The sequence below is a fragment of the Hyperolius riggenbachi genome, chromosome 4 (assembly GCF_040937935.1).
Source record: "Hyperolius riggenbachi isolate aHypRig1 chromosome 4, aHypRig1.pri, whole genome shotgun sequence".
In the NCBI taxonomy this organism is placed as follows: Eukaryota; Metazoa; Chordata; class Amphibia; order Anura; family Hyperoliidae; genus Hyperolius; species Hyperolius riggenbachi.
This window is the reverse complement of record NC_090649.1, coordinates 102,543,294-102,563,602: the sequence shown is the minus strand read 5'-3', so window position 1 is coordinate 102,563,602 and position 20,309 is coordinate 102,543,294. Positions and strand designations below refer to the sequence as shown.

Sequence of the window (20,309 nt, the reverse complement as noted above, 5' to 3'; positions counted from 1 at the left end):
CCAACATATTCACCAAAAGGAAAAAAAAAAACCCTATATGTTTAGTACTATCATGCTCTGCTCACTGGAGTAGGAGGTAGTGCAGGAGGGTCGGGCAAATTTTAAATGGGAGGGGGGTTTAAAGGTTTTGCATGGGGCCCTGCTGGTTCAGTCTTGCTGGAGAGCCCACCAGGTTCTAGTTACGCCCCTGAAAATTTTTATCATGTCAAAGGACCAATAGGGGGACTGGGGACGTAGGAGGGGCAGGGTTAGCATCTAGTACTTATAAAAGAGGTTGTAATTTGCAATTACTTCACCTGCTCATATTTCTGGAGCTACTGATTATTTTGACATGTAGCTTTCATTAAAATAATAAACAGAGATTATGTATTTCTTCCTTAAAGGCTCAGTTTCTGTTGACAGGGTTTGGTATAGATTGGCTTTAGATAACGTTTCCACCCTGCTAACAGTTGGATAGAAATGGCTATAATTATAATCTGTGGTTCTACTACTTCCAGCATAGGAAATGCCATAAAGCGGAATACATATCCTTTTTTTATGATACATTTGACATTACCATTCTTGGAACTATTGAATTACACTCAGCGCTGCTCTCCCAGCAAGGAAGGACAAGTGAATTGCATTTAAGAAAGCAATTGCTATCGATCCTCACCTAAGAGACATCATGACTTGCATCTCAAATCACTGCCACCACCTTGCCATCAAGGGATAATTAATGTGCAGTCACTGTCTCTATCTTACATCATTATCCATCCGTGCACAGCTCTATCGGGGCACATTTCCTCCATCGTTACCCTTCTATTGATGCAGATCTTATAAATCAGGATGCCACCACAGCTTTTGTAAACACATCTAAACTGATGACTGATGCCTGGGATGTTCATAGATTCACCAATGAGGAAAGCAGCAATATGTGTGAAGTCAGGGCCGGGCCGAGGCATAGGCTGGAGAGGCTCCAGCCTCAGGGCGCAGTGTAGGAGGGGGCGCACAATTCATTCAGCTGTCATTCCTAATTGTGTTTGAAGCAGAAAGAAATAAGAAAAGGGGATACATAGCAGTGACTGCAAGCCAGATAACTAGATATTAAGGTGTTTGGGAGGTTGTGGGCGCTGTGGCACCTCTTAGTCTAATAGCAATCAGTGTGTGACGGCTGGGGTGGCAGGGATGGAGGAGGGCACTTTGGTGTCTCAGCCTTGGGTGCTGGAGGACCTTGTCCCGCCTCTGTGTGAAGTGTAATCAGTGTAAGGAAACAGCTAGTTAAAGTGACACTGAAGCAAAAAAAAAAAAAAAGTATGATATAATGAGAATGGTTAGTTAATAGAACATTAGTAGCAAAGAAAAGAGTCTCATATTTTTATTTTCAGTCAAATAACTTTTTTTTTTAATTATTTTAAAACATTGCATCACTCTGTCATATATGCAATTTACAACCCACACTCGGTATTTTACACTATGAAACAAAGCAGAGCTAATGACCCTTTGAACTTCCCTGTAGTAAAACATTATCTCATCTGAAACTGTGTCTCACTGTTTCTTTGATGAATAAGTGCTTCAGAAAACAGCAGTGTAGCCGACCCAAGTTGGCTTGAAGAGCTCAGAGCAGCACTTTTGCATAAATAACAACTGAAGCTTCTTAACTCTTGGGTGCAGTAGTGAGAAGAGGTCAGCATATTGTAATCTCTTTAGCCATAACTGGGAACAACTGCACTGCAGACACGTACTGCCCTACACTTCCCAGCTGCACTCTGGTTCCCCACTGCCAGTATGTTGAACAGAAAGAGTGACTGGGGCAGACTGGCATAGCTTGTGCTGGGCTACCTACTCTGTGATTCAAGTGGTGCCATCAAAAGGGCTCAGGGACGCAACTACAAGGGAGCAGCCGATGTAATCACAGGGGGTGTGTCCAGAGCTTTAAAGGGGCCCAAACTACTACTTCACTCCCTCCAATAAGGTGGTCCATCGTTCAGATCAAGTGTTTTTGTGGCTACACATGTTATAGGTTTGAAGATCATGGTGTCCACACTTGTTTTATGCAAGATGGGCCCCCAAGCTGTGCTGGTCACCAGGAGTAGGCAAGGGAGACGATATGATCACTGTTTGATCAAAGTTTTGCTGGAGGGCTCCATGACTTGTAGTTACTCCACTGAAAGGGCTGGCGACCACTTATGTAATCCTGTGTATCCTGGCAGAGGGTTGAATGAGGAGCTCCTCAGCCTGAATATGTGGGTAAGCTGTAAGCAATCTCTGCTGTGAAGGGGTTGGAGGGGAAAACCTCTCAATATCTCAAATAATTGCACGGGGGTCATCTTGGTAGCTAATGCTCCTTTTCTTCACCTGCATAATCTTGCAACCTAGTCGTTTTTAATGCTTCTAGTGTTCTCACTTGATGTGAGTATCATGATTGCAGAGGGTTAATGATTGTATGTAAATTGACCATTACCCTCACCCCCTGCTTTTCAGTTTAAACTCATGGTCCCTAAGCAGGGTGAGCATAGCCCCTCCTTCCCTGTATGTAAGTTTTAACAGCCATTGTGGTCTGGCTGATAACTGTAGCTCTCCTGTCCCTTGTGTCACTCTGTACAACCCATCTATGGGATGGTGTAAGTAGTGCAGTTTGTTGCTCCAGGGCAAACTTAGAGTGATTTATTGGCATGTGTGTGTTCCCTAGAATGGTTGAACCTGACAGACCTCAGCAGGAATCCCAGGATATGAGCATGAAATGTTCGCTTGCATGCCAACTGGTATACTGTAGGTAGAGTTGGGACCCATTAGCATAACGGGAAAACCGCATCACTGGTGTAAGGGTCTATTATAGAATGCTATTGCATGCAATCCATTTTGGAAGCCAATGTGCTGCATAATCTTGCAAGATAGTTGTTTTCTTATGCTTCTAGTGTTCCAGCTTGATGTGAGTGTTGAATGCAAAGGCTTAGTGATTGTTTTCATGTAAATTGACTACTCCCCTCAACACCTGCTTTTCCATTTAAAATCATGGTTCCCTAGGGTTGTTAAGCATACCCCCTCATTGTATAATGGCTGCCCAAGAGGAAGCAAGCAAGGTCTGATGGGTATAGGAGGCCCATGCATCTCTGCCTTGGGCACTAGAGTGGAGAGGAGGACCTTGGCCCAGCACTGCCTCATGCGGTGGTCTTAGTTCTAGAGAATACAATAAATAAAGATCTCCAGACAAGACATTTAAAAAAAAACAAAAAAAAAACTACCATTTCAGGATTATTGGAGCTTTCCTAATCAGCTTTTTCCGAATTCACCACTTGGTGTCTCCATTTGCCGTGTTTATGGTATTCTATAAGTCATGGATCTGGTGTATGGGCATGTGCAGAGGGGGATCTGGGAGCCCAAGCACCCCCCTCCTTTTTAAATTCCCATAAAAAGGCCCCTTTGGCTGTAAAAATGAAGCTCCACCTCTAGCTGTGATAAGCCTTACCCACACCCACAGGAAGCTCCTCCCCATCTGGGACACTTTGGAGTAAAAAGGTATCATACAAGAACCCTAGTGTAACCATCCCCACAGCTGTGTGGGATCAGGTAAGATAGTGAGGAGGTGTGTAGTCCAGAGGAGTACCAAGACTTCCTACGGATACAGGAAAAACACAGAGAGAGAGACCAGGAGGTAAGCCATTTTATATTTATTACATCCATGGTTATTTTTTGGGGCACCTTCTCCCTCCCAGTGACAGGTAAGATAGTGTCTCTCTGACAGCAGTGACCTTTCCCTCCCCCAGCATCCACAGTGACCTCTCCCTCAAACTTGCACCCACAGGGACCTCTCCCTCCACCTAGGACTCATACTGACCTCTCCCTCCCCAGCATTAGCACTGCAGTGATCCTGCCTCCCCCTGCACCCACACTGACCTCTCTCTAGCACCTACAATTTTTTCCTCCCCAGCAGCACCCTTCCTGTCCCCAGCAGTACCCTTTTTGTCCCCAGTAACACCCATAATGTCCTCCTCCAGCACCTAAACTGACCTCTACCTCCCTCAGCACCCCTAATGACTTCCCCTTCCTGCAGCACCCACAATGACCTCTACTTCTCCCAACATCCACCCCTTCCCCCATAGCTGGCACCTAGCACTCACACTCACATGACCTCAAGTACCTGCACCCAGGCCTAACATTGCGCCCAATACTCACACTTGCACACAACCTCTACATGGCCCCCACTATCTGCACCAAGCAACCATTTAACCAGTACCTGCATCTAAAGTATCTGCATTCAAAACCCACGTGACCCTCAAAACCCACATAGAGCCAGCACCCAGTACAGGCATAGTGCCAAGTATTCATACCCATATGCATCCACATGACATCCAGTACATGCACACAGAACTCACATGGCACTTGCAATCAACACCCGCATGACACTCGATACCCACCATAGCTAGAACCCACATGACACTCTGGACTCACACCCACAACCCACATGGCACCCAACATCTGCATTCAGCACCCACATGAAGACCAATACCCCCTAGCCAGAATCAAGGGGGGAGGGAGTCATTGTGGGGCTCTTTTTTACATTTGAGCACCCCCACTTAAGGACCCTCTGCACGGCCCTGGGTGTATCATTGTATGGCTGGCCCTGCTTATCCCAGCCATTTCAGGTTATCTCTCTACTGAGACTTGTTCCAGGCATAGGAGGGCAGATCCACAAGAACCTCAAGAGCCCAGGCTACAATATAGTTCTAGCCATTAGGGATTACAATTTTGGTGGCACTGCATTGTCTCTGTCTTGGGTTGTGATGGAAAAATGAGTGCAAATCAGTGCAAGAGTTCAGGTCCACTTTAATCACAGGACTGACATTATAGATAAGCATGCCAGGAATTGTGAAAAACTCTTGTTTTTGCTGTTTAAAATTAAAGTAGGGACAACAGATAATGGCCTTTCTTTTATTTTAAGGTTTATTGGAGGAATGCTATTAAACTCTGCCTTCCTTCAGTGTGCAGGCTGCCATGATAGGGTTATGGATTTTAGGTTGTAGGAGCACTAAGTGTCACCTGTAGTGATGTTCTGAGATAATGAAAAACAGCTGAGCCCAGCACACTGTTCTTGCTTGTGTCCTGGTTTGCCATAATGTGCTTTAAGCCTTGACAAAGGCTATAAGATCCTCTACTTCAGTTCATTGCAATTAGTAGGGGCCTCTATCTAGACTGCTGCAGCAACAGAAGCAGTCATTAAAATGTCAAGTAACAAAGGTCCTGTCAGGTTATTAGGAGAGAAAAACGTGAAAGTTTTGTTATTTGAGTTCCATGACAGCTTTTTTCACTTTAGCAGCAGGGTGAGAGTATCTGCTATCAGCAGTGAGCATGGGTTGGCAGTAAAGATACCCACAGATAAGAGACCAGCTGACAAAACTAAACAACCAGCCTATATCATCTGCAGAGCAAGCCACAGACGTTGTCAGGTAGCCTTTGTTGAGACAGGGCTGAGATCAATGTATTGTGTGTGTTGGTATTTCCTAATAGGTTATGTCTGGGTTTAAAATACCATGGCTATAAACATCAGCTGACAATTTCATGATCGCATTACTGTATTATGCTGGGAATACACGGTGCGTTTCCGCGGCTCGATTATGCCACCCGATCGATTCCCCGCTCGACCCTGCAGGGGCGATTCTCTTATCCTCTGCTCGTTTTCCCTATCTTTTTCCATTGTCCCCATGCGGTATTGAGCGCAGAATCGATCGGGCGGGTGATCGGACATGTTGGAAATCATCAATCGAGCCATCTAACTGGCTCAATCGAGCGGTACAAACGTACTGTGTATTTCCAGCATTACTGACCTGCCCTCATTCTACCCAGGTCATAAACCGAGGTTTTTCTGGCTAATCACTATTGCTTTCCTTGAGATAATGTGCTGAGTAACCAGGGAAGCCATATGGGGAGGGAGGAAAGAAATCACTAACACCACCAGGGAAGCTATTTGGGGGAGGGAGGGGGCCACTAAACACCACTAGGAAAGCTACCGTATGTGGAGGATGGAGAAAAGGGGCTACTAACATCACCAGGGAGGTTATAAAGGGGAGGGAGGGGACGTCCCTTGGGGGGGGAGGAGACGTCCCTTTTTGCTGGCACCAAAAGTTGGGAGGTATGCCTGCAGCTACTCTTTCTCTCTGATTCAAGCTCATGTATTTGATTATTCATATACACTCCCTGCACTTATATGCTTTATAGTTCAGATCTCCAATTCTGAAAATGCTGTCTCTATCGTATTATATTATGTCACCATTATACTCTTGACACTTTAGCATTCGAGTGCTTTTTTTTTTTTAGGATTTCTGGACAAGAAGATCCCCCCCCCCCCCCCCAATGGTCATCATACTGTGTCTAATACTTTAGAGCAGAGGGGAAGTTCTGAGATCAGATCCACTTTAACCATCCCCGCCGCTACAAATACAGTTGGAAAAAATGCAAAAATGTAACTTTTTGCCCAAGTTTCCTGTGCTTAACAGTATTTCGGTGGGCGCCTACGGTGATGTCCAAACTTCCATTGCTAGCAGGTGCCAAAATTTCCTGTTCCCGACCTGTTAGTAGTCACAGTCTGGCTGTTATGACCTGCTATTTGCCAAAGTGTTTGCTTGGGTGGATAAAATTTTGAATCCCTTGAGTGGTAAGACTTTTCACGTTTATTGTATTTCTTCTGTGTATTTATCTCATTGCCTAAAGTTCAGCTTTGAAGTGCTCACCTTGCCATGTCCTCAGCCATTACCAGAGCTGCCTGTCCACACATTCTGCACTTAGCGGGTCACCTCAGCTGTCTTGCGGATTTTTTGAAAAGATTAAAGAATGGTTGGAAAGCTGTATTTTTCTTCTGTTCTTCACCAGGAAGGGGAAAAAAAAAGTTTTCTGTATAATTAAATTGCTGACTGTATCAACTCCTCTTGCAGCCTCTGAAAATATCTCATTCAAAGGGGCTAATGGGATCATCAATTAATCTAAGAGAAATTAATTGTGCATTGTTGCGAGTGATTTAGAGACACTGGATTCATTTACCTCACACACAGCAAGACACTCGAGTTGTGGAAGCATTCCTTCTTAGCTGCACACTACATCAAGGCTCATTATGAACTCCCAGCCATAAATATAATAAAAAGCTGATTATTGTAATTCATCAATTATCTGTCATTAGCCAGCGTGACTGCATGAGAGCATAATGAACACCTTCATTGTTTCAAAAAATTTCTGTGAAGCCTGCTTATAGATTAGAAAGAATTGAGTCATTTTTTTGTGAGAACCAAAATCCTTCACCTTGCAAAATGGCCACTTCTAAGGCACTTGGATTGCAAAACCTCCAATAAATTTCAGGAAGTCAGTGCTAATATTTCCACTGATAACAAGTAGACATAAAGGCCCACATGCAATTCACTTTTTCTCCTGACTTATCTCCTAAGAGATAATTTGTAATCTTCTCTTGAGGCCCCTTCTACACTAATAGGGGAAAAACTTTGTTACATTACCTTATTTTGCCACAAGGGGCTGCAAAAGCAATGAAAGTCAATGGTAAAAAAGAGACTAAGGGGTAATCTGACAGGAAGTTGCATCGTCTGTACATGTCCAAACTGCTCCCAATAAATAAAGGGATCGATTTTCCGATTAAAACTTCCCAAAATGTCAGAAACAAATGGTGCAATCCCGTCACTTGGACAGGAAATTGCATCATGTGTACCCAGCATTAGCCCCCTATCCTTTTTCAAAATGCATAGATCTAGTTACAAAGGAGGAGTTACAAATATCTCCTCAGCTTTTGATACAGTGGACTATCTGCTGCTTCTCCAAATCCTTTCCTCTGAGGCCACTCAAGTACTCTCCTGGCTCTCCTCCCATCTCCAATAGGACTTTGAGAGTTGCCCACTGTGGCATCACCTCCTCTTCATGTCTGCGTTCTGTTGGGGTGCCCCAGTGCCCAATCCTCAAAACCCTAGTTTTCACTATGTATACTTATGGTCTTGGGCAATTTATCATGTCTTTTGTTTTTTGTTATCATGTACTGTATATGCTGATGAAACCCCAATCTATTTCCTTGGTTGTTGATTTAGCTACACTAACAACTTACGTCCCAACTATCTCACTGCTACCTTCTCAATTATGTCCTCTTCCATTCTGAAGCTTAACCACTTCCCCCCAAAGGCGTTTTTACCCTAACGGGACAAAAGCGATTTTCACCTTTCAGTGCTCATCCCTTTCATTTGCCAATAGTTTTATCACTACTGCTCACAATGAAATGATCTATATCTTGTTTTTTCACCACCAATTGGGCTTTTTGGGGTTGATATTTGTTTTCAGTAATTACTTTATTTTATATGCATTTTAAAGGGAAAAACAAGGAAAAAATGAAAAATACACTATTTTTCCAATTTCATCCCCTATAGTTTTAATATAAACACTGCTACTGTACATAAGACCCACACATTTTATCTGCCTATTTGATCTGGTTATCACAACATTTTAATTATGTCCATAGTACAAAGTATGGTGACAATATAGTATTTGGAAATAAAGGTGTATTTTTTCTTTGTTTTTTTGTTTTTGATTTTGTTTTCACTATTTTCACGTGCACGGGGATGCACGGGGATGCACGTGCAAGTGCGGACATACACGCGCACAGCGGGAGCAGCAGCATTGTCTGACTTATAAAAACGTCCTGGAGCCATTAAGAGGCTCTAGCAGGAAGTTTTTTATGAGTCAGCTTGTCATTAAGTGGTTAGACAAAACTGAATAAGTTATTTTTCCACCATTTGATTTAGCGCCCATGGCTGATATAACAATCAATGATGACAACACTGTAATATTCCTTTTCCCTCAGGCCCGCTGTCTAGGTAAAATACTTGATTTCACTCTCTCTTTCAAACCACAAGCAACTTGTCCTTGTCTATCTCAAGATGCCTGCACCTTAACAACATCTCTCACATTTGCCCCACCCAGGACACCAACAACATTACCTGTTTTATGTCTTAAATTGCCCCTGGTCCAGTCCATTATGAACCCTGTGACATGACTCATTCACCTCTCCTCTCGCTCCTCTAATTTTAGCCTGCTCTGTCAGTCCCTTCATTGGCTGCCTATCACACAAAGGATATGATGCATTATCCTAACTCTCACCTACAAGAGACTTCAATTTCTAGCTCTTTCTTACTTAATTACACTTGTCTCCAGAATACCATTCTGCATGTAATCTTCTCTCTACTACCATGATTCTCCTGTCTTCCTCTCTACTCACCACAAGTGAAAGACTTCCCTTGAATCCCTACCCTTCTCTGAAACTCCCTACCACAATCTATGGTATTTGTAACTCATCCACACTTACCATGTGTAGGCACATACTGAAAACTCCTTTTTTCAGGTAAAGCCTATAATCTAACCTAGGACACTCTACCTGGTCATCAACCACCGCACTACTACCTTGTACACAACTTCCCCTTACCAACTCTATGCACAATGCATTAGCTGACCTGTTGTGTATTGTTTGTATTGTACTGCTTTGTAACTGAGTATAGTTTGTATCCTTTACTGTATGGCACCACAGAATTTGGATTGCCTGTTTGTGACTGTAGCATCTATTTAGTAAATAGTGGTAAAGGGCTGCATTATTTAAATGATACTTATAAAACCAATATTAGTTCTGCTTTTATCCTTTCCATTACATTAACATTAACAGATAACTTAAAGTCATGTAAGGAAACCAACTCATTCACACTATTGTGCTCTTTAAAAAAAACAGATAAACAACCAGTTTGAGATTATGTTATAAACAAGGCCTGAAAAGAAGAGATGAACAAAATATGGGCATCACTTCACCAAAACAGAATAATGAACAACTCATAAAATAAGTGGTATAAAACATCATAAATAGACAACCATGTTAAATAAAAAGTCATAATTTTACTTGACACTAATAAAAACAAGATATGCCACTTAAAAAAGGACATCAAGTGTGACAAACTGGCCTACTGCCTTTTAGTAGTAAACAATATCAACCCACTGCTATGGTTCTTCTGAGTACCTATGGTTTACCCATATGGAAAATTTACTTTGTGGCCAGTAATTGTGAAGTCCACCATGCACTCATTAGAATATAAGCAGCATAGGCAGCACGGTGGCATAGTGGTTAGCACTCTCGCCTTGCAGCACTGGGCCCCCAGTTTGAATCCTAGCCAGGGCACTCTCTGCACAGAGTTTGTATGGTCTGCCTGGCTTTCCTCCAGCCACTCTGGTCTCCTCCCACATCCCAAAAACATGCAGATATGTTAAATGGCTTCCCCCTAAATTGTTCCTAGACTACAATACATACACTACACGGTACATACATAGACATATGACTATGGTAGGGATTAGATTGTGAGCACCTCTGAGGGACTGTTAAGTGAAGAGACAATATACCCTGTACAGCGCTGCAGAAGGTGTTGGCACTATATAAATACTAAATAATAATAATAAGCATTCATTATATAGGATGTTGAAAAGTTTCCCAAGGTAGCGCTCATTCACAAGATATCTCCTACAGACAAGGCCGGTGGAGTCACCCTTTCCCCTCCTCACCTTCCTCCACTAAAACACAATTTATAGTTCTAACCTTTATGTTCTAACTTCAGGCTATGTAGCAGTTCTACTTTACCTGCTCTGACTACTGGAACAGTAAAAGTCCATGGAAAACAAATGAATAAGATTACTCATTGCTAAGATCTTTTCTGTCATTGTGTCCAACACTTAGCTTTACCTTCCAATAAGACAGCAGTTTTATGACCTGATATATTTTAATGGCGTTTTTTTGTAGATGATAATATCACACTACTAAACTTCTCAAGAAATGAACAAGAAAATATTACCTTTTGTATAGCATGGCTTTTTTATATGGCCATCAATGGACTTGGGCCTTCTATCCTCCCCTGAGAGATGTCTCATGGTTGGATCCTCACAAGATCTCATCCTCCCAGCATCCATGGCCATCTTGTCTCTCATTGCCTTTGCTCTCTCACTTTCCAGGGCTATGGCTTTTTCTAGCAGTGACAGATTACCTTTTGTCATATCAAAGACTTCTTCTGACCTGTCTGAGGTGATGGAGGTAGTGTCATCATCTCTTTCATTGCACTCATCCTCTCTTGCACAGCTAGAAAAAGTTCTTGATCTGGGGCTCAGTTGTTCTTCAAGTCTCATCAAGTTCATCATGTCAGAGTAATTCCTGTCTGGCATTCGGTCACAATAGTCTTCCTCTGCTCTCTGCATTCTCATGGCCATATTTTGCTGTGGATTCCTATCGTGGGAATTGGTTTCGCTAAGCTTCCGTGCAAGGTCAAAACATTGGTTCCGTAAGCATTCTAAACTGCTCAGACACACCTCCTCATCACTCTCCTCCACCATTTTCTCTGAATGTCCATTATTTGTAGGCTTCCCTAACATCAAATAGTTCATATTCCTGGAGTCTTCGTGCGATGTATTGTCAATATAACTCCTGTCGTTGAGGTTATCAGAAAGCACTACACCATGTCCTTGTGCCAGAAGTTTGAGGGAATCCACAGTTTCCCTAACAACATCACTGTCCAAGTCTAAACTAAGCTCCGTCTTTCGCCCCATGTTCTCATTCTTGTCACTGTCGTCCTCCATGCTATTGGATGTATTGCTGTTCATTTCGGATTCTGTCCTGGCTCTGTATGCTGCATCCTCGGCTATTTTGCCAAGATTCAACAACGACTTGGCTACCAGTTCATCATAATTATCGTATTCATCATTATTGTTATCATCCTTCTCTGTGTCGTGCATTATTCGAGAGCTATGACAACCCATTGGGTGATTGTCTAAAAAAGCAAACAGAGAGAGAGTGGCTAGAACAATGAGCAAAATTTCTCACTGAGCTAGTAAAATGCAGCTTTCAAAAAACAGGACACAGTTACTAATTCAATGCAATATTTAATCCAAGCTTTTGGAGGACGAGCTAGAGTTGCTCATGTGAGGCAGAACTAATGGAGATGCCTCCAATCCTTTTCATCAGGTGATCGATTGGTAAGTCTGATTTGCTGTGTAGACTAAGGCAGCAAATATTCGCAGCACATCAGTCTTACAAATCTGTCACCTGATCATACTGCCTCGCCAAGAGTATTGCTACACACCAGCAACTCTACCAGTAGCATCCTCCGTATAGTTACAAATGTCTGATGAAGGAGACTTGTGATCCCAAAAAATTCATGATAAAATTTAAGTTAAAGTGCCAGTGCCTTTATGGATAGTAAAATGTTTTAAAAAGAGTCTATGATTAACAATGCAATATACTACCATTACTGATTTAGCTCTGTTTTAAATTGGTAGCAAAATACTGGCATGTGACTTATTGTTTACACTAGTAAATTAATACCGGCATCTGACTTATTGTTTACACTAGGAAATTATTAGTGCTCATTGTGGGATAAACAGAGCTGAAAAGGGGCGATAACAACTAGGGATGATCAATAAGATGCAAATATTTCTGAGTTTATGCAGATTTATGTATTTTTTATGCCAATATATGCAGCTTCAAAATGGACCAAGTCCCACCCAGGTTTAATTTGATTGGTCCATTTTCAAGGTGCATATATTTACATACAAATTTACATAAATCTGCAGGAACTATTTACATCTCATTAATTATCCATAATAGCAAGGACAAAAATGAATGGAGGGAACTTCAAACTCAAAGCAGAGGGAAACACTGTAGAAATGGAAATGTCAAGCAGGAATCATCAGACACTGTAGCTAGCTTACTAGCTCAGTATAAACACAGATTGACAGAATGTACATACTGTTGATGACATGTCAGTATTACAAAAATGGGCTAAAATCAGTCATGCATATTTATTGCCTTATTTATCAGGGCCCTGTTTGAGGATATGTGAAAGATATTTAAAGGGACACTGTAGGGGGGTCCGGGGAAAATGAGTTGAACTTACCCGAGGCTTCTAATGGTCCCCCGCAGACATCCTGTGCCTGCCCAGCCACTTACCGATGCTCCGGCCCCGCCTCCGGTTCACTTCTGGAATTTCAGACTTTAAAGTCTGAAAACCACTGCGCCTGCCTTGCCGTGTTCTCGATCCCGCTGATGTCACCAGGAGCGTACTGTGCAGGCCCAGTATGGTCTGTGTCTGCGCAGTACGCTCCTGGTGACATCAGCAGGAGCGAGAACAGCGTGCAGGCGCAGTGGTTTTCAAACTTTAAAGTCTGAAATTCCAGAAGTGACCCGGAGGCGGGGCCGGAGCATCGGTGAGTGGCTGCACGGGCACAGGATGTCTGTGGGGGACCGTTAGAAGCCCCGGGTAAGTTCAACTCATTTTCCCCCGACCCCCTACAGTATCCCTTTAAGTATGAGTACACAAACACTTTACAGAAAAAAAAGACTTAAGTTTCAGTCAGTCTAGAAAGGGGTTAGAACCTCTTGAGTTTTTACTGCTGTAATATTTCTGGGATTTCCATGACTTGAAAAGACACCTTGAAGTGAGAGGGAAATGGAGGCTGCCATATTTATTTCCTTTTAAATACTAGATGCCTGAGGTTCTGTTGATCCTCTAGGCATCAGTAGCATCTGAATCACACACCTGAAAAAAGAATGCGTCAAATCCAGTCAAACTTAAGTCAGTGCACTTGTTCAAGGTGTGTGGCTTAACCCCTGCCTGACCGCCTAATGTTGATAGGCGTCAGAAAAGTGGCAGCCTTAGGACCGCCTAGCGCCGAAAGACGTCAAGAGTGGTGGGCGGAGATTAGTGGGGTTTGCGCGCGCATCCCCGCTTGAGTGATGGAGCTCCGCTACATCATCACTTTACCAGAGGGGATCGCAGCTAGCAGACCGCCATCTATTTACATTGTACAGCGCTGCAATCTGCTGCAGCGCTGTACTGGGGACAGCCGTGTCACTCAACTGTCCCCTGGAGCACCTTCAATCGCAATCCCCTCTCATAAGCTGATGCCTATGAGAGAGGATCACCCTGATTGGCTGGCAGGGGGAGGGAAGGGGAAATAAAAATACATCTAAAGTATAAATAAAAACAAACAAACAAATAAATAAAAAAATAAATAAAAATAAACATGGCACCAGCAATCAGAGCCCACCAACAGAAAGCTGTGTGTGTGTATGTGTGTGTGTGTGGGTGGGCGGTGTTCACTTGCCTGCTAAGTTATAAGGCTCCGCAGCAAGCTGTTAAAACTGCAGAGCACTAAATTGTAAAAAATAGCCCGGTCATTAGGGGGTGTAAGCCTGTGGTCCTGAACTGGTTAAAGTATTTGAGGCAGATAATCAGCAGTTCAGCCAGGACATTTGCATTGTTTAAAAGGAAAAAAATATGACAGCTTTCATATCCCTCTTATTTCAAGTATCCTTTAATATAAAGCTTGGTGGTGCCAAAATCAAATAATAGAGAACATTATTTATGTGCTGCTGTCTCTGTCCTAATAACTAGAGTTGGTCAATGTAATGCTAATAATGTCAAGTTGATGCAAATTTTATGTTAAACGTATGCAATCTAGAAATGGAATGAAATAGATGTTCCAACAAGGCAGACATGGGTAATAATGTAAAACTGAAAGAGGTTATTTTTCCTTTCCCCTCTATCTTATAAACAAAACAACCACCTGGAGCTGCGCTAAAAGGCACAACTTTTAAAAGATGTTTTCCCATCTACCTATGCATTTCTCCTGGCTAACAACACATTTTCTATCCTGTAGTAAGTTTGTTCCACAGATATTTTTTTTTCACATGTTTATGAAAGTTTACTGTTAATTTCGCTCCTAGGCACCATCCGCAGTTCTTTAACCTGCTGAGCGGTCTGGACGAGCTCAGCTCATCCAACACCGCCAGAGGCTGCCGCTCAGGCCCTGCTGGGCCGATTTTAGTCAAATAAAAAGCAGCACACGCAGCTGGCACTTTGCCAGCCGCGTGTGCTGCCTGATCGCCGCCGCTCTGCGGCGATCCGCCGCGAGCAGCGGCGAAAGAGGGTCCCCCCAGCCGCCTGAGCCCAGCGTAGCCGGAACAAAAAGTTCCGGCCAGCGCTAAGGGCTGGATCGGAGGCGGCTGACGTCAGGACGTCGGCTGACGTCGATGACGTCACTCCGCTCGTCGCTATGGCGACGATATAAGCAAAACAAGGAAGGCCGCTCATTGCGGCCTTCCTTGTTTATTCTGGGCGCCGGAGGCGATCGGAAGATCGCCTCCGGAGCGCCCTCTAGTGGGCTTTCATGCAGCCAACTTTCAGTTGGCTGCATGAAATAGTTTTTTTTTTATTTAAAAAAAAACCTCCCGCAGCCACCCTGGCGATTTAATCAGAACGCCAGGGTGGTTAAAATGATCGGCTTTTAGACAGTTACCATGGTTTCGTGATTACTATTCTTGCAGAACACTACACCAAATAGAAACACAACTAAGACAATGCATGCAAAAGTTCTAAGTACAACACAGACTTCAAGGTGTAGTTTTATGGCAAAAAAGTTAACAATATGGATGTGTCCCCTTTCAGTACCTGCTAATCTGCTATCCATTTCACAAAGTTTGTAGCTGCAGTGCATGGGTGCAGCAATTGTTCGGGCCAGGAAACAAAGAAGAGAGAAGATGCTTCTGTCCATTCAGGACAGAGATACAGTCGTAGGTATGTGCTGGGCTGCTGGCTGACTTTCACTGGCTTTCTACGGGATTTGCAGGAGGCTCGGAGCTGGACTAGTGACAGGGGGGCTAACTCTGAGAGATGGAGTAGCAGCGGGAGCTGAAATGGAACAGATAATGCCCTGTCACTGAGTGATTTGTGACTCACACTGTGCACCGTGCGTGTCCTGCTGTCTTCACTATTGTCCCCCACTGCCGTTCTTCACTATCTCACAACTATGTACTGGAAATGTAAACATTTGACTATACTGTGAAAGAGTGGGGAGAGAATACCTTTCACTGTCTATACAGGAGGGAGAGATCTCTCATTGCATATACTGGAGGGAGATATCCCTAACTACCGATACTGGGGGACAAACCCTTTATTACTTATCCCCCCAAAAAAGCTTTATTGGCACGACTATACTGGAGGGTAAAGGGGAAGAGGCGCCCAGAGCAGATAAAATACGTTAAAAACAAATAAAATGAAAAAAGTGAGGTGGCTTACCTCAATGAAGACAAATTCACGTATTAATAGAATTTTATTGCACTGGCAACGCGTTTCATGGGTGCATACCCACTTCCTCAGGCCAAATAGCAGTGCCTAATAGTGCTTGTAGCCACAAATAAGGCACCTCTGGAGGGAGACATCTCTCACTAACTTTACTGGGTATAGGGGCATATCTCACTATCTATACTCTGGGGCGGAGAGCACTTCTTACTACCTATACTGGGAAGAAACCTCTGGCTACCCACATGGGGGGCACCTCTGACTACCTTAACTGGAGGATACCTCTCACTAACTATACTGGGGGACACACTTCTCAGTTCCTATACTGGAGGGGCACCTCTCATTATCATTATCTATATATACCTAATACTAGGTGTGCCTCTGGCTACATGATATTGGAGGAGGGGGGTATTCTTGGCTCATTAATTTTATTGGGAGGCACAACTATCTGCTTAATGGTCACTTAATTTATGTATCTGAAAGGTATAGGTTATGGCTACTTATGTATGTGTGTGTGCATGCATGCGCTCTGATTGTATGAAGGAGTATATCTACTTAGGAATGTTAGGCAGGAAGCTGCTAATGGTGGGGGGGGGGGGGGGGGGGGGGCACGCAATTTTGTTTTTTTGCCATGGGCGCCATCTTACCTAAATACGCCATGCCCTAAGTGTCTTTGATAAGCTGCTAAGCACTTTCTGTTTTTGCCAGGGTGTTTTCAAGCTATGGCCATATCATTGTGCAACAATGCAAAGCATTACCATATATGCTACCTATATCATAGTGCAGGCTAATGAAATCTTTGCATTGTATGTAAATATGGAAGCCCCCTTATCCCTCTTTGTACTGGAACACTTTAGAGTGGTATGAAACTCAAAATGTCATCTCTGCTCTAAAATATTAAACACAGTTTAAGAACTTTTATGGCTCTGTTCCCACTACAGCAGCAGAGAAAATTTTTGTCCATTCTCAGCTCATTGCTAATCAGAGAGTGAACGGCTCCTACCGTGTTTCCCTGAAAATAAGACACTGACTTATATTAATTTTTCATTTAAAATATGTGCTAGGGCTTATTTTTGGGAAAGTCTTATATTTTTTGGGGGTAGCCAGATCCTCTAGTATATAGCCAGTGTAAGTAGCAGTTTTCCCCCCATCTCCCTCCTGCTGCTGCTTCTGCTGCTGCTGATTTCCCTCTCCTGCTCCTGGCCCCCTCCTCCAGAAAGTCGGATCCCCCTGTGGCTAACACTGCATAATTCAGTTCTTAGATCAGCGGTGAACGCAAGTTGTACAGTAACACTATGCAGGAAGTAATCAGACATCATTTCCTGTATACGGGCTTTGTTACTGTTCAAGTTTAGCTGCCTTCACCGCTGATCTAAGATCTGAATTATGCACAGCGTTAGCAGCAGGGGGATCCGACTTTCTGGAGGAGGGGGGCAGAAGCAGGGGAGGTAAATCGGGCACAATCGGGCGTGGGGGGGATGGGGAGCGGGGAGTCCACTAAAGAGTACGAATGCCACTCATGCATTTAAACATACACAGTTCAAAATATTTGATTTAATGATAACACTTATGATTTGGATTCCCAGAGAGGTGGAAGTTTGAGTTGTTAACCCTTCCAGCAGCATTATACCAGTAATTTGTTTTTTCCCCCTAAAAGTTCTAATGTTGGGTTTAATCTTGTAGAGAAGAGATGAAAGGTTCAGTTTCACACCACTTTGAGCAAAGCATACCCTATAACCTAGGTTCTCAAGTGTGCTAGGTGTACCCCAGGGGGTACATCTGATGGCTCCAGGGATTACTCGGGCTTGAAATGCTTAACCTAGAATAACAAATTTAGAGTTTTAGAAAATGATAAATCTTACTTAAACAACACCAAATTAGTATTTTAGTTAATTAAAAAGCAATAGTAAATGTTTGGAAATCGTTTAGAACCAATTATCATGTACAGTACTACGATTAAATATATATTTGTCAAGGGGTACTTGTTATAATGTTTATTATGCTAGGGGGTACTTGGTGAGCAGTACCACTTAACAACTATTTGATTTCAGCATTCAGGAGTAATCTAACTGTAAATCAATGGGAACAGTACCACTAATAAATGTGTAATGCCTGATGCAGTGCCAAGGTATATGGCCACTGATTCCCCGTTCCACATTTGATCATTACAAGAATAGTCTAGTCTGTTTTAGAAATCCATAACTTTCTGTAAATTAGTATAGTAGAGGAGTATTTAATTACATTTAATTTCAAATAGTCCTGCAGAGCTTTGATAAATCTGTGTAGCAATTTTAATGAAAGTTAAATTTCCCTTTCCAAATGAGGCTCTAATCAACAATGCAATGTACTTGTATTAATGATTTTGATTTGGTGCGTAACTGTACTCAGCATTTGCAAACACTATTTACTGGTATGCCAACAGAAATATGCCAATAAGCTTAGTTTTTACCTTTTTTCCTTCAATTTAATCCTGTAGAAAAGATTTCTTAGAAGCACATTATTTAAACAAGACCAGCACAGATTACAGCTTGTTAACTATTAGTGTAAATACCACGTAGCAGTTTATATAGTACATGCTGGGATTGGAATTTCTGTATCTTAACAAAAAGGTATGAAATAAAAAAAAGTACAGTGCCATATTGTTAAAGTATATCAGAGATCCGAAAAAAAGATTTGATACTCACCCGCAGCTTGCTTCAGCAGTGTAATCCTGTCTGAGTCCCCCCCCCCCCGCTCTGCCGTTCAGCCGCGATCAGCCCCGGTAAAAGGCTCAGTCAGGTTCAGTCTGGGTTTTCTGTACATGCGCGGACCTCCTGCCCATGCGCAGTAGACCCAGATTGACGCGACTGAGCCAGTTACTGGGACTGATTGCGGCTGAATGACAAAGAACTTTAACCAGCCGGGCGGTATGGACGAGCTCAGTTCGTCCATCACCGCCGGAGGCTGCCGCTCAGGGCCTGCTGGGCCGATTTTCATCAAATAAAAAGCAGCACACGCAGCCGGCACTTTGCCAGCCGCGTGTGCTGCCTGATCGCCGCCGCAGCGCGGCGATCCGCCACGTGCAGCGGCGAAAGAGGGTCCCCCCAGCCGCCTGAGCCCAGCGTAGCCGGAACAAAAAGTTCCGGCCAGCGCTAAGGGCTGGATCGGAGGCGGCTGATGTCAGGAGTGGACGTCGGCTGACGTCCATGACGTCACTCCGCTCGTCGCCATGGTGACGAGGTAAGCGAAACACGGAAGGTCGCTCATTGCGGCCTTCCGTGTTACTTCTGGCCGCTGGAGGCGATCAGAAGAACGCATCCGGAGCGCCCTCTAGTGGGCTTTCATGCAGCCAACTTTCAGTTGGCTGCATGAAGTAGTTTTTTTTTTATTAAAAAAAAACCTCCCGCAGCCGCCCTGGCGATCTTAATAGAACGCCAGGGTGGTTAATATGCACTTGGCAGTAATTGGCTGCAACCTCCCTTTGTGAGTACCCATTTTTCTCCACCATTTACTTCAGTTGTTTGACATACTACACTATTGGGGCTCCTGGTGTCTCTGTGTTTGTTGTTTTCACACCAGGGTGCTCTCAGATCCCCCTACCTACCTGTTCTTGTAACTCTTCCTTAGATCGGCTGCTAGATGTATAGTGACATTCCACAATCAATTGTGGTCAAATTGGGGGTCATGTTTGTATACAAGCATTTCACCTGCAGCAGCCGTAAAGTGGAATTGAACTCTTGTACAGGACAGAAGGAAAACATATAGAAATGCACCCTGTATGAGTTTAGCCTGTCTAATGCCTCCTCATCTGTGTCTAATCACAAGTTGTAATTTAAACTCTCCCCTGTGTCAGCTGACTGTTACAGTAGAGATGGCAGATAAGCACAGGCTGTTAACAATATTTCTGCTTCCATGAAAGCAGGAAGTAAACACACCAGATTTATTGCAGGATTTGTATCAGCCGTAAAAAATAAATGTTTTTTTCCTTTTAATGTCATTATGCTGTTGCTTATCTTTTAGAGCAGAGAGGAAGTTCTGAGTTTAGGTCCGCTTTAAAGCAGAATTACAGTCTGGTATACTGTAATTCTGTTTTAAAGCTATATGCAGCAAAAATGGATCTCCGAGCTTATAAGTGACATTATAATTATAGTAGCTGCATTTGTATAACTATAACTAACTAGTTATATGAGTGACATTATAGTTACACTAGCT

General features: G+C 43.3%; 1 protein-coding gene across 19 annotated transcripts in view; it reads right to left on the bottom strand.

Moving 5' to 3' along the window:
• MYT1L (myelin transcription factor 1 like) overlaps positions 1 to 20,309 on the bottom strand; it is a 703,503-nt gene that overhangs the window by 114,307 nt on the left and 568,887 nt on the right. For all 19 annotated transcript variants that reach the window (XM_068280353.1, XM_068280352.1, XM_068280366.1 and 16 more), the window contains one exon: positions 10,842 to 11,807. In XM_068280353.1, coding sequence (XP_068136454.1) covers positions 10,842 to 11,807 — 966 coding nt within the window. The remainder of the gene's footprint in view (positions 1 to 10,841; positions 11,808 to 20,309) is intronic.